General features: G+C 53.7%; 9 protein-coding genes across 9 annotated transcripts; 2 read left to right on the top strand and 7 right to left on the bottom strand.

The window, feature by feature from the left end:
• Positions 1–2,147: 2,147 nt before the first annotated feature.
• Positions 2,148–3,129, bottom strand: AB675_10811 (uncharacterized protein; the record flags this gene model as incomplete). Its single annotated transcript, XM_018139607.1, has 3 exons — positions 2,148–2,176; positions 2,226–2,538; positions 2,593–3,129. The coding sequence occupies 3 exons, from the start codon at positions 3,127–3,129 to the stop codon at positions 2,148–2,150; spliced, it is 879 nt and encodes a 292-aa protein (XP_018000829.1).
• A 531-nt stretch (positions 3,130–3,660) lies between these two features.
• Positions 3,661–4,510, bottom strand: AB675_10810 (uncharacterized protein; the record flags this gene model as incomplete). The annotated part of the gene is made up of 3 exons (XM_018139606.1): positions 3,661–3,968; positions 4,042–4,314; positions 4,366–4,510. 3 exons carry the CDS (start codon positions 4,508–4,510, stop codon positions 3,661–3,663), a joined length of 726 nt encoding a protein of 241 aa, XP_018000880.1.
• A 558-nt stretch (positions 4,511–5,068) lies between these two features.
• On the bottom strand, positions 5,069–7,732 carry AB675_10809 (uncharacterized protein; the record flags this gene model as incomplete). Its single annotated transcript, XM_018139604.1, has 2 exons — positions 5,069–7,626; positions 7,690–7,732. 2 exons carry the CDS (start codon positions 7,730–7,732, stop codon positions 5,069–5,071), a joined length of 2,601 nt encoding a protein of 866 aa, XP_018000605.1.
• A 1,354-nt stretch (positions 7,733–9,086) lies between these two features.
• On the top strand, positions 9,087–9,927 carry AB675_10808 (uncharacterized protein; the record flags this gene model as incomplete). The annotated part of the gene is made up of 2 exons (XM_018139603.1): positions 9,087–9,344; positions 9,400–9,927. 2 exons carry the CDS (start codon positions 9,087–9,089, stop codon positions 9,925–9,927), a joined length of 786 nt encoding a protein of 261 aa, XP_018000747.1.
• A 1,361-nt stretch (positions 9,928–11,288) lies between these two features.
• AB675_10807 (Protein MSP1) lies at positions 11,289–14,909 on the bottom strand (the record flags this gene model as incomplete). The annotated part of the gene is made up of 2 exons (XM_018139602.1): positions 11,289–11,803; positions 11,933–14,909. The coding sequence occupies 2 exons, from the start codon at positions 14,907–14,909 to the stop codon at positions 11,289–11,291; spliced, it is 3,492 nt and encodes a 1,163-aa protein (XP_018000924.1).
• Positions 14,910–16,347: 1,438 nt separating this feature from the next.
• Positions 16,348–17,922, bottom strand: AB675_10805 (uncharacterized protein; the record flags this gene model as incomplete). The annotated part of the gene is made up of 2 exons (XM_018139601.1): positions 16,348–17,672; positions 17,718–17,922. 2 exons carry the CDS (start codon positions 17,920–17,922, stop codon positions 16,348–16,350), a joined length of 1,530 nt encoding a protein of 509 aa, XP_018000835.1.
• Positions 17,923–18,545: 623 nt separating this feature from the next.
• On the top strand, positions 18,546–19,142 carry AB675_10804 (Vesicle transport v-SNARE protein vti1; the record flags this gene model as incomplete). The annotated part of the gene is made up of 1 exon (XM_018139600.1): positions 18,546–19,142. One exon carries the CDS (start codon positions 18,546–18,548, stop codon positions 19,140–19,142), a length of 597 nt encoding a protein of 198 aa, XP_018000613.1.
• Positions 19,143–19,833: 691 nt separating this feature from the next.
• On the bottom strand, positions 19,834–20,835 carry AB675_10803 (uncharacterized protein; the record flags this gene model as incomplete). Its single annotated transcript, XM_018139599.1, has 1 exon — positions 19,834–20,835. The coding sequence occupies one exon, from the start codon at positions 20,833–20,835 to the stop codon at positions 19,834–19,836; it is 1,002 nt and encodes a 333-aa protein (XP_018000744.1).
• A 1,176-nt stretch (positions 20,836–22,011) lies between these two features.
• On the bottom strand, positions 22,012–22,614 carry AB675_10802 (uncharacterized protein; the record flags this gene model as incomplete). Its single annotated transcript, XM_018139598.1, has 1 exon — positions 22,012–22,614. One exon carries the CDS (start codon positions 22,612–22,614, stop codon positions 22,012–22,014), a length of 603 nt encoding a protein of 200 aa, XP_018000887.1.
• Positions 22,615–23,178: the final 564 nt, after the last annotated feature.

Genomic DNA, 23,178 nt, shown 5'->3' with positions numbered 1-23,178 from the left:
AGCAGAATGCTGCTCGACGTCGATGGTGCAGTGTCCGTAAGATGTGACCATCGACGCACGGATGTGGTTGCATTAGAGGTAGACCCATGGTATGGGAGAGGCTAGGTGGTTGGTGTAGCCAGACTGCCAAGCCGGGGACCGCCGGCCCTTTTCCCTTTCGGGATCCCCGCACATTTACACCAAAAATTCACTTTTCCTGCTCCTGACACCATTTCCTCGATTCCCACGCTTCTGCAGCTCTTCAAAACGACAAAAAAGCAATCTTTGGTCACTACGAGGGTCGAACTCGCGACCTTGGCGTCACACAGGCTCTCAATCGCTCGTTTTAAGCGTTGAAATCTATTAGCACCACGCCTAACGGTGTTGTTAGTTGTATATCCATGAGAATACGGCTGGAAATCTTACTCTAACCAACTGAGCTAAGCGACCGAACGATCTGAGCATCTCTGCTGGAATTGTTGACGGAAAACGGCAAACAGAAATATATATAGAGCAAGATTTGGCTCAAGCGGAGCTGAAATCAAAGTGGGGGAACCCACGAATCACTCTGACAGGCAGCCCACCAACGGCAGAAAGCTGCTTCTGAGCAAGTCCCGCAAGCGCTGGGGGCCTCGAGTACGACCTGAATGCAAAGTCTGACTCACCCAGGGACTTTGGTGCAGCGTGGGATGATCCTATGGGATGTCTTGGCACGGCGGTCTATTCCTCCGTGGCAGCTCATACATGTCGGGCTTCTTCCACACCCCTCACGACTCCTTGGATCCTTGCGCAAGGATACACGGGTTCCGGCTGGGTCATACCTGTGATGGCCGCTTGCAATCATTCGGCTACAGACTACCTGAGTATAGTACGATACGATCTTGGCGCGTCATCGTACCCGTCCGTGGCCAAGATACCCGCAAACTGATGTTGCTGCACACTTTCTGGATATCTAGGACCACAGTGTGAGCGGTAGCTGCGGCTTGTGTCACGATCACGGCTTCCGAGTCTATGAAGTGCTATTTCGCCATCGTGGACATCGTGCGACAGGGGGTATAAGTCTTATGAAACCACCGGGTCGTTCAGCCTGATACAACATTTATATTCCCAACTTAGGCGCTCATCGATTTAATCTTCAGGACATAGCCACATGCACACTCAAGTCTGACTATCGAAGTCTTGGGGGTCCGATGTACAAGAATGCGAGAGCCTCAGCCTGATTTCCACCGAGACTCGCTCCCATTGGCGCTGTCATTGCTCAGAATGATGAGAGAATATCGAGGCGATCAGCAGACCGATGTCTTCGTCAGCATCCCGGCCGGACCTGCTCAGGTCAATAATACTCGGTAAGTCCAGAGCTGCGACCTGCTCTGTACATCGTCCTAAATCTACCTTCTCTCAAGTCGGTTCCCCTTTCGCTTGGCATCATCGCCAGCAGTCTGCCTTCAGCAGAGGTCTATGTTCGCAACCGAACGACCTTCCAAGAGGGGCTGGAACGAGGAGCTTCTGGGCCCTCATGGACAAGGCTTGCGTGGATGAGAGGTCATCGCAGCGTGAAGTCGAGCACTGCGCTACCCAGTCAACATTCATGCTATCTATGTCCCGACACAGGAGTCGCCTAAGGGTTTGGCGTCAGACGACCGTAACTGGAGCTATCGAAAGGTACCTGCTCGACTATGTTCGTGTAATTCGAGGCCATTCTCCGCAAGAAGTTGCGTTCACCGAAATTGCGTCAATGAAAAGGCAGCGGACGATATGTTACTTTATCTAACTCATAGTCGACTGCACTGGCTACCAGCTTGTCCTGCCAGCCGTTGACTATTGATGCGCTGGCAGGCTCAGTCATAGACTCACCAGCAGCTGGCGTCAACGCCACCATGGACTGTCGCACAGGCACGGTCAATTCCTCCTCGAAAGCTCTTGTCTGTGCTGGGGCTCTTGCACTCGCTTTGCCGATGGGTTTCTACACTCTGAAAATTCTTCGCCTAATCCTGTAGGCTGTTTGGGTCGCATTCAGTCGACGAGCAGAGACTTCTGGTTCTACCTGATGCCACACCGGCGTCACCAATATGGCCCTTCGAAATAACCACGTGCCCTGTCCGCTGCGCTCCATCGCCGCCAGTCCCAAAAAGGAATGTGGCCTGGTTGGTGTCTGGATACTTGGTCGCTTATTTGGATCCCACGCTTCTGTTCGCAACTATTGCAAGTGCAAACCCGTTGCCAAGGCTGTCTTTCAGGCACTTTACCAAACAGCTTCTCGAAGTGTCGCGGGGCCAGTTCTGCTGCAGGCATCCAAAAGTTGGAGGCGCCACCAGCATCAAGGTGCGTCTTGGGCTCGAGCTCGGTGCAAGTTTTCAGCAGCAAGGATTGAGTGACTTGGCGGATATATCTTGACACGAGCAGGAGCTGCGGAACCTCCCATGGATGCCACGCCACAGTACCCCGCGATTCTCCTTCCTGGAAATGCATCTCGACACTGATCAAGTCGCCTGTGATGAAGCGGATGATCTTCTCCAGTATCTCAAGCGGCATGTTGTTTAGTCTCGGTCTAGGTTTGTCCTTGTCAAGCTTGTCAGTTCTTGGCACTCTTCCGGTTTATCGTACAGGACTTACCCATGTTGATGCAACAATGACTTCAGACGTTGTCAGAGGATTGAGATCAGATGAAGGTATTCGTAAAGCGTCTCGCTTCTCGAGCTTGGACTGATTGTGGCTAGCAGTTGTGGTCTGTGGGTTGCTGCATCGTAGCGGCTTGACAGTGACCACCCGAGGAGTCGGAGGAAAGACAAGCGAATATTTAGAGATCGGTGCTATAGTGTGGTTGTTGTCGCCTTGGTCATATCCGGCACCTCGTACAGGCTGTCGATCTTGGCTCAAGTTCTCCGCTGGCTCTGTCGCAACGTCTTGCGGTTGGACATACCCGCCACCTCGTACAGGCTGTCGATTCTGGCTCGAGTTCCCTGCTGGCTCTGTCACAATGTCCTGCGGTTCGGCATACCCGGCACCTCGTACAGCCTGTCGATCTTGGCTCAAGTTCTCTGCTGGCTCTGTCGCAACGTACTGCGGCTCTTCGACAATGCGCTTATCTGGAGTCTTGGTCTTTCGGAAGAGTCGGCGCCACCAACCCGCAAAACGGTGCTTCCTCGGCATTGTCGTGGTCATTGCCGAATCGTGGCCCACAATTGAGACTGTGTGACTTCCTACCAGGCCGCTCGACTGACGTTATCGACGCTCTAGACAGCCGCAACGAAGTTGTCGTAAGATCGCTGACGATCACGATCCGACAAGAAGCTAAGGTATTTTCACAAAGTGCACCTTTGCCAAGATTTGCAGGTGACGGTGTCTACTCAGGTAAGTCGAAGACATCACCTGGGAGCTCAATCGTCGTCGAGAGTCACTTGCGAAGATGTTCTGCCATCATGTCAAGCTACGCGGACGTATTGTGGAAGGCTGGAACTACGGAACCGCTTATCTACCTTGCGGTCCCAATGCCATGATCAATCTGGCCGTTGTGGTATCCAAGTCGCGATGACCCGCACTTGGCCTTGATGACGAAACAGTTTCTTCGCCGTCGCCACGGCTGGTGCGCCGAAGGGTTGTTGACCAGACCGTAGCTGTCTGAGGAATCGTGGCCATCTTCTCCTTGATAGCTCATGCTCGAGCCGGAGCTCTAGTACCCGCCTACTCGCCCTTCTCCTCAAGCTCGGAGGACTGTTGGCCGGCTGCTGTATCCTGCTTGGCGAAGTTTCTCACCGACGAGAAGAGACCTCTAAACCGGCGTCCACATCGTAGGAGCAGACGTTTCAAAGTATTTGTCCCAGCTGCGGTCGATTGGCGATCTTTGCCTTGGGGGTTTCCATCGAGACACTTCCGACAGATCTGGCACATGATGATGTCTTCAGACTGCCGTTCCGTACCAGCAGTGTAGTCGATCGCACCATCCTTGAGAAACCGACGCGCCCACCGAGCGAAGGCTTCCGGTATATCATCTAAGGGGGGGGGCCTCCGGAGAATCCATCGCTTTTGCCAGGATCAAGTACAACATATTCCATCCCTGTTCACCCAACCCCTCAGCCCAGTCCGACATCTCCTGCCTCGAATTGCCTACGCTCCATTCAGGATCGCACTTGAAGAACTCTGTGAATAGACCCAGGAGGAATTCGTGGTCCATACTATCCACCACCTCTTCGATAGTGAGCAGTGGTACCTCGTCGCTTGGCTTGTCTCCACACTTGATCTTCCAGAGGTGGCGTTGATACTCCAGGACCCTCGCTCTCAACGCTGCTTCCGCCGGGGTCACTGTCGTTGACTGAGCGCGATCTGGCGTCGAGATGGCTGCAATAAAATTAGTTTCGGTCACTGTCGCTAAGGCTGGGAGTCCCGTACCCTGTCGAGGTGCCTTGAAGCTGGTCTTATCTCCAGACCTGGTCTCTCGGTGTAGGCGCTGTCGGACCTTCGCATCGAATGACTCTTTCGACATTGTCGGCATCGTTGTGGAAACGTTAGTCGGTTCCCAGTCTGTTTCGTCCATGGCTGTCTGCTTTACTGGCTGAATTGAACTTCGAAGTTAGGGCGATGAGAATGATCGTCAAGATGGCCGACGCTCACGACTCGACAGGCGGTCGGGGCATTTTCATCACAAGATGCCTGTGCCAAGAATTGCAAGTGATACTTCGTCAAAAAGAGCGTCTGCGAGTTCATCTACCTTGTCTTCGGATGTCAAGTGAACGGTTGTCACCTGAGGGTCGTCTGGACGGTTGTCAGCCCGCAGCAGTCGGCCGCCAGCAATGCCCACAAGTAGCGTTGACACCTACATGGGTAAGTCGGATTGATGGAGTCAGGGGACTGTTTGGAGTGAACTTAGGCCGTGTTATTCTAGATGTCATCAACCTCGTGCCCATGTTTATATTCCCAAGCCAATTTGTTAGGCCAGAATGAGTTGAGTGATATACCCCCTTCTCACATTCCCATCGTACCCAAAATCGAAGCGCCACGCTCGCTAATCCAAGGATATCCAAACCAAGTGGCAGCCGTAGGTATCTGCACAGATCACAGCGCCTGATCTGGCATCGAAGCTTCCCAAGCAGCATCAAGCGTCCGTGTCACCAGCCGAGGTTTCCAACTGCTTCAACCACTCGCCTGGGGTCTGCCCGACATCGAGTGCCCCATTCACAAGCCCGGCTTTTGATACAGCAGCGTCATTGCCACCCTCGCCCTCTTGCCTCTTCTCCTCCTCCAGCCTCATCTTCGCCTTCAAACTGTTCATCGCTGCCTTCCCCGCCATTTCCTTCCTAAGGGTGTCCCCATTCTTGCCCCTCTGCACCTTAGCGACCTTGCGAATTCGTTTCTTATACTTTTCAGCCATCTCCTTGACTCGTTCCTGACCACGCTTGCGCTCTTCCAGCTCTTTCTTGAGGCGCTCGCGGCGCTCTTTGCCCGTTCGACCCACTCGTCGGGCTTCGATGCATTCATTCACGAACTCGACTTTCAGGACCGCGAAACTGACTCCGTCATGCTCAGCGCCGTTGGCTTCTTCCGGCCACTTTCGACTCTTGATGCCGTAGCGAGTACTGCTTGGATATTCCTCGAGGCAAGGCAGGACGACGCAGGTGATGATGGCGTCTTTTCCAGACTCAGGCACCATCGGCTGCTCTGGCACACCAGCCAGACCCTCGATTTTGGCGTTCTGTTCTCGTGCGATCAAGTCCAGCATCGCCCTGTCTGCGTGCTCTGGTGGCACACTTTTCAGAAAACCACTGTGCATGGCTGCCGCGACGATATCGCTGTCGTCGGCATAGATGCCAGTACCCCACAAGAACCTCTCTTGACCGATTAGACGCGCTTCTCGCTCTTGAAGCCATAGTTGGGGTACACGGACTGAGTAGGTGCAGTTGATCTGGTGCGGCTGGTCGAAGCTGGGGATCATGTTCGGCTTTAAATCCACGTCAAAGTTGCCACTGGTGAGCGATTGCTCGCGATTCGAGAGTATCGGGTCGTACTTGAATGTCCCCAGATGCCGTCTCTTACTCCGTTTTGCAGCATTGATGACTGACAAGATCTTGATCGTCTGTCGCGGCTTGAATGATGGCTGCGGCTCGGGTCGTTGGTGAGTGATCGCCTGATGTGAGAGCGTAGAAGCGTTGCGCTGCACGGGTATCGACAGAGGCGTGCCTCGGCGAAGGGGTTCCTCGGGCTTATATGAGGAGGCATACTTGGTCCGCTTCCTGCCCTTCTTGCCGACAACTCCTGCTTCGCTTTCTGCACGGATGTCATCATCGAATTTGCGTGATCTCTTGGCCACCCCTGATGCGCTTCTCGACATTTTGATGAGGTTCTCTTCGCTAAGTCGAGCCGAGACATCCTTGAAAGGAGATCCAGAAAGGCCGACGGGAGTCGAGGTAGGACCACTTCCCAAGCCACCCAGACCGGCAAACACTCTGCCCTGCTCGGCCTTCTGACTCGCTTCAGGCACAGGGGTTTGTGCTTGCGCTCCTTGAACAGCTTGTGGCACAGGCGAGTATCGTCCTCTTCGAGAGTCGTTTGCTAGGGCTGCAATTGTACGGTGTCCAAGCTCGTCACTTCCTTTCCTGCCATACTCATCTACTGGCATGGAAGCCTGAGAAGTCACAGACGGTGCGAAGGGCGAGAAAGGTCGCGGTCTATATCGATCGCCAAAGGCAGAATTTTGCGACTGTATCGAATCTTGTCTAGCCATCGTCTGCGCAGCCAGACCCATCGACGGACCATCGTTGAGGAGGCCATTAAAATTGCGGCTGTCCAGACCATTTGGCACGGCTCGACGTATCTCGGGCGAGCGAGAAAGAGTATCCCTTTTCTCGTAGTGTCGCACGGGAGGTGCGGGAGGTCTGGTGTTAAAAGGCGGTGGTCGCGTGTCGTAGGTGCCACCGAGAGGAGGCTGTCGCTCGACGGGAGGGTTGCGAGGTGCGAACGCATCACCGTTCGTGATGATCGGCGTAGCGCTATCTGGTCTCGGGAGCCTTATTGGACCATTCGCGTCAGCTCTCTGCGGCGCACTCTCTGATCTTTGCAGGATGCCACTAAGGCTTGTTCGGCGTACACGGTCGGTGAGATCATCTCTCGGCGGCATTTGCTGCCCAAACACGGCATGGTCTTGATGTCTCGGAGGGAAGCGTTCGAACGCAGGTGGTTGATCTGGGAATGGTCCAGGCCTCTGTAGCATGGAGCCAGATCCGGATCTATATCGGTTCTGGGACTGATCTGTGAGCTGATCTCTATATCGATCTGGAGTTGTTGCGCGTGGTTTGTAGGCATATTCTTGAGGGTTCGATCGAGGGGGATATTGTGGCGGCGACATGATAGCATTTTGCGCTGGCGGTGGACCATGGTTCAGAGGATGCTGTCCATGCGACGATGACCGCATGTGATTGAATAGGGAGTCATGATGTGGTCTTTCGGGCTCTCCACCTAGCATGGATGATATCGACATGCTACTTCCAGGTCTCTTCTGTGGCGGTTGTTGCTGGCCATAAGGTGAGTGTGATATCGACGGCGGTGGTGGCAGCGTCGGAGGAGCATATCTTGGGTAGTGCTGCGGGGAGGGTGGCGGCATAGGCCGTTGCTGAGGGCCATACATCGACTGAAAGGAATTACTTTGCTCGTGATAACCTGCGGGTGAGATTAGTCACTATTGCATGCGCGTGTAGGATGAGGAGGGGCAATGCGACATACCAGACAATGCGCGCGGAGGACTACCTGGGCCATTGTATGGCATCGATGGCGAGTGACTAGACATCGCCATCGGCGGTGAGATTGATTGAGATCAATGTAGATCGGCTCGTCCACGCCAGTGTTGCGGATATGCGGTGGAGGACGCGCGATCAGCGGTTGAGTTTGGAGTTGACGAGTACATGGATGATCGACAGTAATGGCAACGAAGCTCGAGCGACGACGCTGCAAAGTGGATAGACAATAGAGCTGTCGCGCAGAGCTGCTCCCGGACTGATGTCAAGCGACAGTGGTACTGATGCAGGTAGCAGCAAGCAGGGAGCAGGAGTCGCGATCGAAGCAAAAGAGTGCCAAAAGGTGGATCTTGCCAGGCACGAATATGCGGAAATCCCACATCCACACTGATGACTTCTCCATTGCGGATGAGCTGTCCAATTGCTTCATCTGCATGACGACAGGGCCTAGTGCTTTCAGGGAGGGATGCTGTGTCAGGGATTGGCATCTTCCGAGCAAAGACCAGGGTCAACTCTTTACCAGCCACATGACACTGCTGGCTTGATGCATGCCGATGTTACTCTGGTCTCTGCAAGTGCCTGCATCAACGTGTTCATTGTGCGATGGTCGCCTGAGCTGAAATGCATGAGGGACAGCATTTCCCCAGACCAACGCATACCACGCGCTTTGCCGCGATTTTGCTTCGACTTGAGAAAACCTTGAAGAGTTACCAATTGATTTTTTGCTTTCCGAGGCCCCGCCTTGCTCTAAGCTGCATAGAGCTTAGCGATCGACGGAAGCTCTCGGTTGACTCAACGGTGGTACTCTATAAAAAAGTGCCCGAATGCTCATCTTGAATTTGCATGAAGTCTTCGATTGAGCGAGCAGCAACGACGGCATGTATATTGGTGTAGTCTGCATACTAGACTGGCTCGTTCAGATGTGATAAGCGATTGTCTGCTGCCCAACAAACTTGGTTCCGGTCGAAAAGAATTAGATCATCAGTGTGAAAACATCCGATGTCATCAAGATCTGAATCTGCGAAGGATAGAAGGCGAAGCCTGCCGTTCACCTTGCAACTGCCCTCGAGCTGGGCCAGATCTTCGGTCGTGATTGCCGTGTGTGCGCGCAAGCATTGTCGCTACTTACCTAGGTACCTGCCATCTGACCTCGCTTCCAACAACGATGAATGAATCTTCAAGATCTAAGAGCAGGTGGGAAGGCTGTGGCTCAGCCTGCTAGTCGGAGAAACATTCGCCGACCCCGTGGATTTTCATGATGCTGCTCGATATGCACGCGAGATTATAGCATCTTCAACACCATCAATTGTTTCTGCTCTTCGCCCGATCACTTGCTTTCAGCCTAGCACATCTCGTTCAAGAAACAGAATCACAACGATCAAAATCATGTTTCGCACCTCACTTCTCCGGCAGCAGCGAAGTTTCGTGCAGAGCCTTTCCCGAACACAGAACACTTCTTTATCTTCATATACACGCTTCCCAGCACGGACGCTACCATCTCTTTGCCAACAGCCTACACGACGATGGCAGTCTACAGAAACAGCCAAAGCAGCTGATGAGCCGCCTCCGAGTGCGGAAGCAGCAAAGGAAGATCCAGTTAAGAAAGAGCTCGAGGCCAAGTCGAAAGAAGTCGTCGACCTCAAGGTACGCCTTGTCTGATCGCTACCTGCCTGTTCACTCAAGCTAACGCTGTCCTCAGGACAAGTACCTGCGCTCCGTCGCCGACTTCCGCAACCTGCAAGAGCAAACCCGCCGCCAGATGGAAGACGCCCGCAAATTCGCCATCCAGCGCTTCGCCACCGACCTTCTAGACTCGATCGACAACCTTGACCGAGCACTCATCGCCGTACCCGAGTCCGCTTTGAAGCCATCAACAGAGACAGTCACATCGAACACATCATCCGCAGACCCTAACGTTGCCGCCTCCAACGAAACTTCATCTGGCACTTCTACACAGCCTTCGAATCAAGATCTCATCAATTTGCATTCCGGTCTGAAAATGACGGAAGAGATTCTAATGAACGCACTCAAGAAGCATGGCCTAGAACGATACGACCCGATTGAGCGAGAAGGCAAGAAGTTCGATCCCAATCAAGACGAGGCCACGTTTTTTATGGCCCAAGAGGGCAAGCCCGACGGAGAGGTCTTCTTCACGCAAAGCAAAGGCTTCAAGCTCAACGGACGGGTCGTCAGAGCCGCCAAAGTTGGTGTTGTCAAGAACTCATAGTCGGGCTTCTCAAGCCTGACTTGGTATGACACCTCAGTCTTCGCTGGCGCACCGCGTCGGCAAGATCGAGGAGCTGGTGCCATAGACGGTCGTCTTGCGCTCTAGAAACGTGCAAGTGCGCTTCCACAGAAGCTGCCTGCAGCTCGATTAATGCAGGCCGTCGGTGGCAGCCAGATCGCAGAAGTGCCGTGCTCTTTGAGACCACGGGAGACGATTCCACATTGCGGCTAACATGTCCCGCAAGGAGCACCAAACATGCGCCAGCTAATCAACCGTGTCTGCACCCACGACTCCAGTGGCATCAATTTCTCTCCGCGCATGCTCGGCACACCAGCTCACTCGTCACTGACCGCCGCTTCGCTAAGAAACTGGCACAGGACGACTCAATCGATCAAATTACACTCCGGCGCACAGCGTTTCCCACGAAGAGAGGAAAGGAATGATTTGATCACGGCGGCATTTCGACTCTTGTAATATAGACTTCATGTACACCATATATCACCAGCGACACGGAAAAGATCAGTTTCGATCGGATAAGGACACAAGCGATTTGGTCCTGGAAGCACATATCCACAGCTGCAATCGTTCCTGCATTGAGAAACACTGTATAGATCTGATATGTTTGGAACAGTCATCTCAACCGCCTCATGTCTCGATCTCGTTGCTCTTGCCGCTCTGTGTCTTGTAGGTTGACTCTGTCGGTCACAGCGACTTCAAGTTGCCTCGGCCTGACCCTGGGACAAATAGCAACAAAATCCAATAGAAGTCCTGATTGGGAAGGAGGCCTGCCTCTTTGAAGCGCTCTGCGATTTTTACCACATAGCTAGGCAGGTACCTAGTACCAATCTTGCCCGACAACGATCCCCGTTTCTCTTCGCTGCGCTTTGTCCTTTGGCAGATCGCAAGAAACGAAGACAGCCGTCCCCTTTGTAGTCTGCGACTCTACAACCACAATCTCCTGTCCCAGGTCGCCAATCGGACCTCAAAATCAGGACTCCTATCAGACGCGCCGTTGAGTTCGACACGGGAAAAAAATCGACAACGTCGATTCTCAAGGGTCGAAATCGACGCTGTCGAATTTTTCCCCGTTGTCAAGCTCGGCCGCGCAACAGGTAGAAGTCCTCATTAGGAAGGAGGCCTGCCTTTACCGAAGAACTGGTCCTGATTTCTACAAGTAGTCCAGGCCTTGGAAATGGTCCCCTGAGAAAACTGCTGATCTCCGTTGTCTATTCTCCCTTGTCTATTTTGCGAGCTGACTTCGTAACCAGCTCTTATGAGATATCCCAGCACTTCTAATCATACAAGCTCCTCTCCATCCCGCCCCCGTTCGCCCTGTCAAGCACCACCTTTTGGGCTACCATCTACGGCAAGCCCCCAAATCCGCCTCCATTTCGTCTCGCCCGCACAACCTCCTTCCTCACCTTCACAGTATCCAGCACCTCGCTAGCGACCACAGGGTCGGTGAACCCCCATTTCGGCGCTCGTTTCTTGCGCGACCGCTTGTCTCCATAGACATCATCAAACTTCTTGATCTCCTTCAGACTGTTCATGTCTTCTGACACACTGGCCGTGATCTCTTCGAGGGCTTTGTCGAAGTGTGCGCGGGTTAGGACGCGTTTCTTCGGGCCAGAAGAAGGAGCAGGTTCATGATGAATGGGCGACTCGGTGGCATCTGCGGGTAGTGACGGTGCTGCTTCTTGTTGTGCGGTCGCTTGCTCCTCAGGCTTTTCCTCGCCAGAATCTTGGGCGGTGGTGTCAGACATCCCCGACGATTGGCCCTTCTCCTTCACCAGACGTGCAATCAGCTCCACCTTATCTTTCCTCATCGAAGGTTTCAGCGTCGATATTAGCTTCTCCGCAGTAAGTGGATGGCTTGCTGGCGGTGGGAAGTCACGTAGAAATTCATGTATACGGTCCGCGACCTCCTGTGCCGCCTGTGATTGAGCCTCTGTTTCCGATGCCCTTCTCACCGCCACTTCAGCCTTAATTGCTGACATCAACCTACGGAAGTCATCCGCAAAATCCGTGCTGAGGTCACCTGTCGTCTCGTCTCCTGCTGCAGATTTCGAGGTTGGTACAGAGGCAGTCTCGGCAGAAGCCGCTTTCCTGGATAGATCATGTTGCTCCTTCACCGCAGTCAGTGCAGCGGCGACACACAGATTCTTCAGGTCTGAGCCCGAGTAAAAGGGGGTACGCTTTGCCAGATCAGCCAAGTCAAGACCCTCACTCAGCTGTTCGGCCTTGAGATGAATCTTGAGAATGGCGTGCCGGTCCTTCTCAGTCGGCAAATCAATAAGCAGCCTCCTCGGCAAGCGCCGCAGCACTGCATCGTCAAAGTCCATGGGCCGATTCGTTGCAACCATCAAGAACGCGCTCCCGGCATCATTGCTCATGCCATCCCACTCCTTCAGGAACTGATTTAGCAGCTCACGATGACTGACGCGTCGGCCGTTGGCAGACCGAGCGCTGAACATGGCGTCTGCTTCATCGAGGAATACCACGCAGGGCGACAACTTCTTGGCCAAGCTGAAGAGCGCCTTGACGTTCTTCTCACCCTCGCCCACGTACATGTCGTTGAGGTCTGCAGCGCTAACTTCCAGCATTGTGGCACCCGATTCTTTTGCCACGGCTTTTGCGAGCAAAGTCTTGCCTGTGCCCGGTGGTCCGTACAAGAGTAGACCTGGTATGCGGTCTGATGCGAGTACGCCGTAAGTGAACGCTTCGGGGTTGATGAGCGAGAGCGTAGTCAATGTTTGCAGAGCCTCAATGGTCTCTGCTGGTGCGTGGACATCGTCAAATGTCGTGCTCATCTTGTCTGACTCGATCACGCCGCTCAGTAATCGTGTCTCGTGCTTGTTGGCCTGAGCTCGAACTCTGCTCAATTTTGCGTCGTCGCCTTTGATATCGCCCCGAGCGCCACCTCTGAGGGCTCGCAATGCTTTCTCCACTTGGGATTGCGACGAGGATCCCGACCTCAACTTGCTAAGGTCGCTCTCGGCCAGCTTATCAATTGCATAGCTTATGACTGGCTGGAACAATCCCATCTCCATGGGGGCTTCCCTGCCATCGCCCAGACCACGCATGTAACTGACTAAGCGATGAACGTACTGAAAAGACCAGACCTCCTGGGAAATATTGTACCTGTCCTTGATCGTGAGGTTCTGTAAGAATGGTTCCTTCCAGAAACCTGGTTTGAGGTGCGAAGAAAACGGCTCGATCACTATATTAGGGCCCGTCTCCCACACCCGCATCATCTGCCAGATGTGTCTAAGATTGATACTTGCTATTCGTCTCGATCGACTGAGAGCGGACATCTTCGCGTTGTTGGACTTCCACACTGATCTGGGTGGGGTGACGACAATAATGCGTGCAACGTCTGTTTCTGATGGCATGGGTGTCTGCTGTAGAGCTTCAAAGTGTCTGGCTTCCCTTCCCTGGGCGTCCTCGAGATGATGTTTCGGGCACTCCGTCCCGACAATGATCATATGTTCCCCTTGCTGGCGCTTTGCTTCAACGGCGAGGCACAAGTCGTTCATGAAGGTGTGACCAATCGCAATATCCTCTATGTTATTGATATCTTTGACGTGAACGAGCGTCGAATTTCGAGGAAGTCCAAGTTTGTCAGTCAGAGCGTTCCGACGGTCTTCCGTTGCCTGGTCCGGTGTCGTGGCGCGTGCTTTCTTGGCCGCGATAGTAGACAGGAGGCTCTCACACAGACCGGAAAAAGGGCCAGCTGGCGACGCCGCCCTTGAGTAACTTTGCCCGAACGAGTGCGATCTACCGCCAGCCCCTAATAGATTGTTTCCACGCCTCGAATGTCTACCGTCGAGACGAGTGAGGCGCGAACCGAAGTCTCCTAGATTTGTCAAATCAATGGTGAAGGCCTTCATGATCGATGGACTTTTGCTGCTACTCGAAGGAAAGCCCATCTCCGAGATGTCCATGTCCGGAGCATCAGAACCTGGTGCGAATTCGTCGTTCATGTCCTCAGAAGGCTCCGTCTGGCCGCTGTCGTTGCTGCGCGGACTGGGTACCAGCGCATCGTAGCTGAGCATTCGCGCTTCAGCGATAGAGTATTCACCACGTGTGCGTGCTTGACTGATGAGGTCCGAAATGTCCTGAACATCCAAGTCAACCAGATGGCTGCCATACGAGGTAGCCAGAGATCGAACCAGCTCGTCTAAGAGATTCTCTGCGTCCTTGCCCGCATAACGGATAATTACATTGTTCGCTTTGACAGCAGGCTCTCCCTGATTCTGGCTGGTATTTGCTGCAGTTCGAAGGGATCCTCTTAATGTTGTGAGAACTTCCTCACACTGTGCCTTTTCGAGGTAGTAGCGTGGTGTATTTTCTTGGTTATTCTCCGATGAATTATCTTGCTCTTTTGATGCGTCCGTTCTGGAGACATCGAGTAAGGTGAAGTCGCGAAGGGTGGGTCGAGAATCATCGCTGCGCGGACGCGACGGTTTGTCTTCGCTGTCGCCTCCAGGCGGACCTCCTTCTCCTTTCGTCTTTGCTTCTAGGAAGTCATCGGTGGTTCCAATTTCATTCGGTCTCGCCGCAAGATCTGACCACAGCGCAACATTGCTGTCCACAAACCATTCTGGCACCGAGAATGGCGGCTCCGTGACCTCTTGCTGTGCTCGCACCCGTTGTCTTCTGTTGAAGCTGGAGCCATAGAAGCCATTTGTTTGGTTCTGCTCCCCAGTCCGACCTAGCGATGGCGCTGTGACTGGCAACTGTGGTACTACCGAGCTGGCACCGTCCCGCGTTGGCGACGTCCTATTGTCCGCGGCATCCTTGCCTGGCCCTGCTGGTGGAGCAGACTCGCTGTTCGAATTTGATCCTGGGTCGGTGGTGTTTCTGAGTGTCGAAGTTCGATGAAACGATCTTCGGGATGACTGCGTGCGTGCGGAGCAGTATCGACAGCTTGACTTGAAAGAACGGTGTATGAGGCGTGCCTCCTGCAGGGTAGAATGCATTCGGAGCGTGGATTTAGCATTGAACGAGAGCCAGATGAGTTCTCACTGTTTGAAGGAAGTTGCGATCCAAATTTTACGGCGGGGCAGAGGATTCGTCTGCCTCATATTGAAATAGTTCGCGGGAGTCACGACTCGCATAAGAATTTCTTGCGAAGACATCCATCATTTTGAAATCAGTTTGAGGACGACGCAGAATGCCCACAGCATGCGAGGTATGCCAAACCAACCGTGCCGCAGTCATACGACCGAAGAACGGCCAAAAAATCTGCAAAGACTGCTTCATACAGATATTTGAAGCAGAAACTCATGACACAATTATCACCAGCAAACTATTCCAGCGTGGTGAGCGAGTTGCCATTGGAGCCTCCGGTGGGAAAGACTCGACAGTATTGGCTTCGGTCTTGAAGACGCTGAATGAACGGTACGACTATGGCTTGGATCTAGTGCTGCTCTCGATCGACGAAGGCATCAAAGGCTACCGAGATGACAGTCTGGAGACGGTGAAACGAAATGCTGTGCAGTATGACATGGATCTCGAGATTGTCGGGTATGACTCGCTGTACGGATGGACCATGGATCAAGTCGTCGCTCAAGTCGGCAAGAAGGGCAACTGCACATATTGTGGAGTGTTCCGACGGCAAGCACTCGACAGAGGAGCGGCGAAATTAGGCATCAAGCATGTCGTGACTGGCCATAACGCAGACGACGTGGCGGAGACGGTAATGATGAACCTGCTGCGAGGCGATCTGCCACGGCTGGCAAGGGCGACCAGTATCGTCACTGAAAGCACGGCGAGCGAGATCAAGCGGAGTAAGCCGCTCAAGTATGCATATGAAAAGGAGATCGTGCTATATGCGCATCACAAGAAGTTGGACTACTTCAGTACTGAGTGTATCTACAGCCCGGAAGCATTTCGAGGAAGTGCTCGTACCCTGATCAAAGATCTGGAGAAGATCCGGCCAAGCAGCATCCTGGATATTGTCAGAAGTGGCGAGGACATGGCCAGATTGGTCCCCTCTGAAGTAGCCGCAACAATGCCAGCTTCAGCCGGCACCGAGGCGACAGGATGCGGCTCAGCCAATGGTCGATCCAGTGGTGGCGAGATGGCCGACATGGAGAGGCGTCTCGCAGAAGATGAGGCTGCTGCTCAACATGAGACCGAAGTAACGCTTCCGGCAAGTCGTCCAGCCAATGGTATATCGACGCACGACAAGAAGCGAGGGCCTCGGAAACGAGCCATCAAACAAGTCATGGGACAATGCGAACGATGCGGCTACTTGTCCAGTCAGAAGATTTGCAAAGCTTGCATGTTATTGGAGGGCTTGAACAAGAGTCGCCCACAGCAGACCGTCCAAGTTGGCTTTGAGGATGAGGAGAGCAGTACGACCATGATGCGCCAGATAGGTGCACTAGAGATCGCCGCGGGCTGAAAGATGCCCTACGCCAGTTTCCGTCTCTTGGCCACATGTGCGTCTAGGCGGGCGAGTATCGAAGCATACTGGTGTAACGCAGTGACGATGAGAAGCTGTATCATAGCAACGACGCCTCTGATCAACCGCGACCGCAGACTCAGGGTCGGACGACGACCTCTCGAGAAAGTCGAATCAATGAATTCGAATGGCAGCTTCGCTCCTAGGTGATTCTGCGCCGCTGCCAGACCGCTACTGAAGCCGTCCTCATGGAATCCATACTTGGTCCAGGCGCCGCAGTAGCTGATACCGCGCGTGTTCTGTATGCGACCGAGAAGCTCCTGAGACCGGATGGCAGCTGCATTGTACAGTGGATGGGAGTATTCCCAAATACCCTTTGACAACCTCGGATCAGGCATCTTGAGTGGATTCAGAGTCACCAACACCTGGCCATATTTGTCTTCGGGGATATGCTGCAAGTCGTTCATCCAGTACGTCAGGCAGACTTTCGAAACGTTGCCGTCGCCTGTTGGTGGGAATGGCGACTCGGTGATGTAATTCCACGCAGACCATGCCGTCCGCCTCCGGGGCATTAGCGACAGATCGGAATGCAGAACGGCAACATTCCGACTCGTTTGGAAGCCGGAGAGGATCTTGACCTCCTCTTCAGTCGCACAGGGCCGCATGATCTCAAGAGCCTGATCTCCGTGGCAGGCCAAGATTACATGGTCATAAGTGACGTGGTGGTTGTTACACGTGAGCGTCACCGAACCATTCTTCAGTGGTGTCACGGCTGTCACCTTGCTCGACAGGTGAATCTGCTTATCTGGGACGTCCTTTAGCACTTTTTCGAGGTACTGAGAGGAGCCTCCAGGTATCGTCATCCAGTCTGGCCGTTTCGAAATCGTGCTCAGTAAATGATGATTCCACATGAATCGGATGAGTGTTATGGCAGGGAATTGTAACGAGCACTTGTCTGGACTCGTGCTCCAGACGGCAGCCGTCATTGGTATCAGGTAGTCGTCTCGGAAGGTCTGGGAGTATGCATTGCGATCTAAGTATTCGCCGATGCTCTCCTGGCGTGGTCGACTCGAATCCTTGGCCTTGATCATGGTCGGATCATTTTCACTCTCATCTTCTTCCTGGAGGAGGTCAATGGCGAATTGGTTGAAGCGGACGATGTCGAATATCAGTCGCCACATGCGGAAGCTGAACAAGTTCTTTCTCTGCGCGAAGACTGCCGACAACGAGGTGCCTGCCCATTCGAACTTGCCTTCATCACGAGAGACGCCAAAGGTCATTCCAGTGGTCACCGTTGGGACGCCTACTTCTTTCAGAAAGGCTATGAAATTGGCTAGTACGTGTTAGTCTTGTCTCAACGATACTCGATGAGACCCACGGTATGTAGCGGAGTTGAGCACAATGAAGCCTGTGTCAACGTTCACCTTGGCGCCATCGGGAGCCTCATATTCTACCGTATTCGTGTGCCCGCCTATCCTAGATGACGCCTCGTAGAGATGCACCTCGCGGTTTGTGTTCTTCAATGCCCATAGAGCGGCAATGCCGGAGCAGCCGCTGCCCACAATAGCCACTCGTTTCCCCATTGCTGACCAGCAATATCAATGTCAAAGTCAATGACGCAGAGAAATATATTTGTGAAAGTCGCTCGGGTCAAGACAATTTCCCGCTAGTCCTCGGATCTTCTCGTTCGGAATGGATCAGATCAGACGTAGAGCACAGCTAAAGCGACCAAGAAACTACAATCTATAGCCCGAGTAAGTGCAAAAGAGAAATAGGTGTTGGTACCTGAATGCTGGAACCATATTCGACAGCGGAGGCTAGCCTCGATCCAGACCGGATGACAAGACCAATCATCGTTGCCCGCATCGAACCCACCCCTGCCGCGGCGCATTCGATGGATGACATCCTCCGAGCACCTCGACGTGCATCTCGACCTCCATTCTACTACTTTAGGACAACAAGGAGCACGCGCATACAGCAGCTACTACGCACAGCCATCCTTCTATTCGACTGACAAACGTCCGAGAACGCAGGCCACAATCCTCACCAGTCTCGCCACTGCAGGCATCTGCCATTAACACCCAACTCCAGCCCTTCCCAACCCGCACACGCACTGCTCGGCCGCGCCGATTATTCCAGCCTCGCTGCCACCACCGCCCGCACCCTCCTCCACCACCTTTTCGCCAACACTCCTCATCCCGCAACAATGGCCGACGAAAGCCAATTTGACTCCTACGAAGGCGAGCTCAAACTCGTCTTCGCCGACCTACAACAAAAACTCGACGCCCTAGACACCTCCTCCACCACCAGCGCCGAAGAGCGCAAATCCTCCATCCGACTAGCCGAACGCGCCCTCGAAGAAGCCAAAGAGCTCCTCGACCAACTCAACCTCTCCAAATCCTCTATCCCCACCACACAGCGCACCAAGGTCAATGCTCGCTACCGCAACCACGCCTCCGACTTGGACGGGTACACACGGAAGCTAAAAACACTAAAGAACAGCAACAACGCAGACAGCGACCGCGCTCAGCTCTTCGGCGAGCGCTACACCGACGACCCGAACGACGCCGCACTGGAACAGCGCCAACAGCTCCTCTCCGGCACCGAACGCCTAGGCCGAAGCGGCGAGCGCCTGCGAGAGAGCCAGCGGATAGCGCTCGAAACAGAAGCGATCGGGGCGGGGACGCTCGCAGATCTGCATCAGCAGAGGAATGTGATTGAGAATACACATCGGAATCTGCTGCAGAGTGAGGGGTATGTGGATCGGAGTGTGAAGACGCTTAGGGGGATGGCGAGGCGGTGAGTTTTTTGCCTTTTCCTTCTTCTACCATCTGTGCCCATCAATTTGATGCTATTTTTGTGTATACATACCATGTTTGTTGTACCGGAGTAATATGTTTACCAGCATGTGGTTCCTCGGCTGACGACCCATCGCACGACGTTCAGAATGGCGACGAATCGAATCATCACCATCGCGATCATTACTGTACTGGTGCTCTTGATCATCGGTGTGATCTACAGCAAGTTCAAGTGAACTAATTTGAGGATGTGGCAATGGCATAGCGCTGGCGTTCATGGATTTTGGAAGAATGAGCGGCAGGTCTTTGGGAGGAAGTGCGACTGCACTGGATTCGTCGCAATTGTTGGCTGGAAACAGAGACGGAACACAGGGTGGTGTTGGCCTCTTTGTACAGTATAGAAAACCACTGCCAGCCTCTACCCAAGTCCTTCGGTCTCCGCATCCCAATGTTTGCTTGCGATAATGTACAGCATGGAATAGTCGTAGACGCCCGAAGGGCTGTTCACACAGCTCGAGCCAGCAGATGACCCTGATCTTCTGTAGCACGCAGAATCCAGAACGCCCACCAAGAAGACATCAGTCGCCCGCCATCCCTCACTTACCAGAGTGAACCGAGCAACATAAAAGCAACCAATATCACGACCCCTACACACAGGCTGACCACCGCCCATCCATCTCTGCCTATGCTGAAGTACTACCCCGCAACCCTCACAAACCCCAGCCCAACATTAAGCAAAAACCCAACGACAACCGCCATCCTCCTCCTCGCAGACCATACCCCACTTTCCCTCCCTAGCCACATCATACATCCCAACGGCCAGAAAAACCCCATCGCCGTGCCGTAGATCATGTCGTCTAGCGCTCCGCTCTCGCTTTCTTCTGATGAGGCGAGTGCGGTGCTGCCATCGCCGGAGGACGGATCGAGGACGGCTGCCGATGCGGAGCCACCGGCGTTGGAATTATCCAGCCACTGGTCCTCCAGCGCGCGCATGGTGGTGGGCGAGGGCATGGTGTCCTGTGTATGTGTATGTGCTTGAATCGCCAAAAATTGCATCCTTAGAGAGGAAACTTCCGTAGGAGTGAAGCCTGAGGTGAGCAGGCGGTCGAAGCCGTGTGGGGATGGTGGTCGATCCCGGGCCGAGGGATTCAGTGATTGCTGGTGTTGCTGGAATGTTGGGATGGTTGGCGATGAGTCGGATGCTGCTGCTGCTGCTGCTGCGGCACGAGAGGCTTCCTCGGCAAGTTCAGCGGCGGTGAGGACGATGTCGCCGATCGAGCAGTGTATGTATATTCGGGGCGTTGGTGAGGTGATGGGGTCGCGGATGGGCTTCTTGCCTTTTGCTTTGGCGGAGGGGATGCCTTTGCTGTTGGTGCCGATGGGTGTCGATGGGCCGAGAGGTGTTCCTGGCCGTGGCGTGCTTGTCCGTGTAGGCGGACGGGAGACAGGCCGCCGCAGTGTTGTCGCGAGCACGTCATCGTCGGCGAGTGCTTTGCCGCTGTAGATCAGTCGTATTCGGCGGGACTTGTAGTCGCTTGGTAGATGCGTGCGGATGAGTTGCTTGAGTGTTGATGTGTTGGCGTTCGGCTGAGTGCTTAGCGGGATAGAAAGCGGTAGGTCGGGCAGTGATGCCGAGAAACGTACTGTCAGCTCGAGGTCGTCCAGAGTCGCGCCATCGTTGGGAGGTGCAAGAGACATTGGTGTGAACGGTCATCGGACGCGAGCTGGAAACGTTCAAAAGCAAGACCTGTGGTGCCAAACGGTGATGCGCCCGAGCGCAGGTGCAAGTGTCGAATTAGCTACATCTAGAAATGCAGTCCCGGTCCCAAGATATCCAGTCGAAGATTCCAGGCTCGAACCACGATCCTGAACTGCGGTACAATTCGTACGGTGGATATGCGTGGACAATGGAGAGAGAGGAGTCACGGTTTGCCTTGCGATCTTAGAATGGTTGCCTCGTAATTTGCGATGCTAGGGCTTGGCACATTTGAAAGAAGCGATTCAATATGGTCCTACGCATCGTCGACTTTCAGGGTTGCAAGAGCACTTGCAGACCTCCTTGCTCATCGCGTCAGTGGATCACGGCGGATTTCAGCCACTACTCAGGTTCTGAAAACTCTGCGCAACATGCTTGCGAGGATCTGGTAACGGCTGAGACCTTCGCTGGTTTCTTTAATCTACTACGCAGGGGCCTCCTGAACAGAAGTGTGGCTAGACGTCCTTAATTCATTCTCATACCGTTATCGAAACTGTAGCCCGTCTTCTGGTCGAAACAGGTCTGTCTGGTTGCGGTCCAGATAATCATCTTACACCCGAAATGTTTCCTGCCCCAAAATAACCTTGAACGCCCAAACCCCAAAATCATCGAAATCGCCGGCCTGCATCATTGCTGGGAAACCCCATTCATTCGAAGCCATGGTCTCAAAAAGTTTCATACCATCGACCTTCTGAGCCTCCTTCCACTCCTTGGCCGACCCTGCATCCCAAATTCCCTTCTGCGCCGTGAATTTAAGGTGCCCAGGACATTGGGGATCACCTCGGGTCATGACTTTGTACGTGCCTTGTACAACAGCACAGATCACCACGTGCGCCGAATGGACTCGGCGAGGCTCCAGGCTTGCCAGGCGGCGATCTCATCTGGGTCAGGTTTGTTTGGGAAAGAGCTTACGTAGCTGCTGCTCTGTTGGGCGCAATCGACCATTTGATGGCCCCAGTCCTCAAGGAGTGGGATATACTTTTCTGCAGCGAGGCGTTGTTGGAGATCGCCGTCGAAGAGACGGATGGTTTGGTAAATCAGGAGAGTCTGGACGCGGGCGAGGTGGGAGACGAGGCAGCAGGGCCCGGACTTGACGACAGTATTTGGAGCGAATTCGTCTACGAGGTTGGAAACGTTGCGTTCGATGATGTGCATAGCTGTGCCTTGGCGGTGAGTTCACAGGCAAAATATGTCGCGCAGGCCGTGAAAGCATCCTGGAGAATCGCGGGCATGCGGTCGGAGCCGTAGATGTTGGGATGGATGAACAGTAATGAGCCCGTACGCGGCCATGCTTGAAGCCACTTCTGGACATCTGACACAGCATTTGTTAGGGAGTCGAGCTTGAAGTAGTCGCAGGATTCGCCCTCCTTCTTCAGGACCCGCCAGGACTCAGGAGCGATTAGTGCCTGGTCAAGATCAGGCGCTCCTTCAACCTCGCTGTGAGGCGTAAAGGCGGTGCTGCGTGATGAGGACGAAACCGTGTCGATTTTGTGCTGTGACTCCAGGGCCAGGTCACTCGCGCCACCGGAATGTTGCGCCTCACGGACAGTGGCTTCCTCTGATGCGACTGGGCCCGGTATACGGTGTAGACGGGTCGAAATGTATACGCAGTCGAGCTTTCGAGATCGACATCGGCCGCAAGAAGGATGCTGGAGATTGCATTTGCGCTTGCCACTTGTGCAACGTATGCAAGCTTTCCGCCGGGTGTCCGATTTGGGCATGAATGCGGTTTTCTTTGTTGGGGAGTACTCTGACAGGTAAATGGTTCCACTTTGTCAAAGACCTCCGCACTCTCAGTGAGTGGCAATGAGAGATCCAAAGCAACATTGGCGGAGTTGCGGACTGAGTAAGTAGTTGTCAGGTGAATGAATGTGTTCTGTCATACTGATCGGCTTCGAATTCCTGTTCGCAGTTTGTATTCACCCATGCGCTTAAGTCCGCAACTCCGCCCGCTTGCTTACACGACCCCAGGCTTAGGGAGTCGCGGACTTATTAGCGTGGGCAAATACAAACTGCGAACAGGAATTCGAAGCCAGTCAGTATGACGGAACACATTCACTGTGCATAACATGGACAATTCTCGGGGTGTGCAGTGCTTTTGCTTCCACTACTGACTTTTGCAACGTATTTGCTGCGCCCATGAGTAACAACTCCGTCGTGTGCGGCGTCGAGTATACACAATATCGGCGGAGAATTGCATGTGGATGTTGTGGTCCATACTTTCGTGAAAATGCTTGCCGTGACCTCGAGGTGGGCTTCAGGGTCATAAGAAGCATGTAAGGAGC

The sequence above is a fragment of the Cyphellophora attinorum genome (genome assembly GCF_001299255.1).
Source record: "Cyphellophora attinorum strain CBS 131958 chromosome Unknown Contig11, whole genome shotgun sequence".
Taxonomy (NCBI): Eukaryota; Fungi; Ascomycota; class Eurotiomycetes; order Chaetothyriales; family Cyphellophoraceae; genus Cyphellophora; species Cyphellophora attinorum.
Note: the sequence above shows the minus strand (reverse complement) of the source record. Positions and strands in the feature narration are given on the sequence as shown.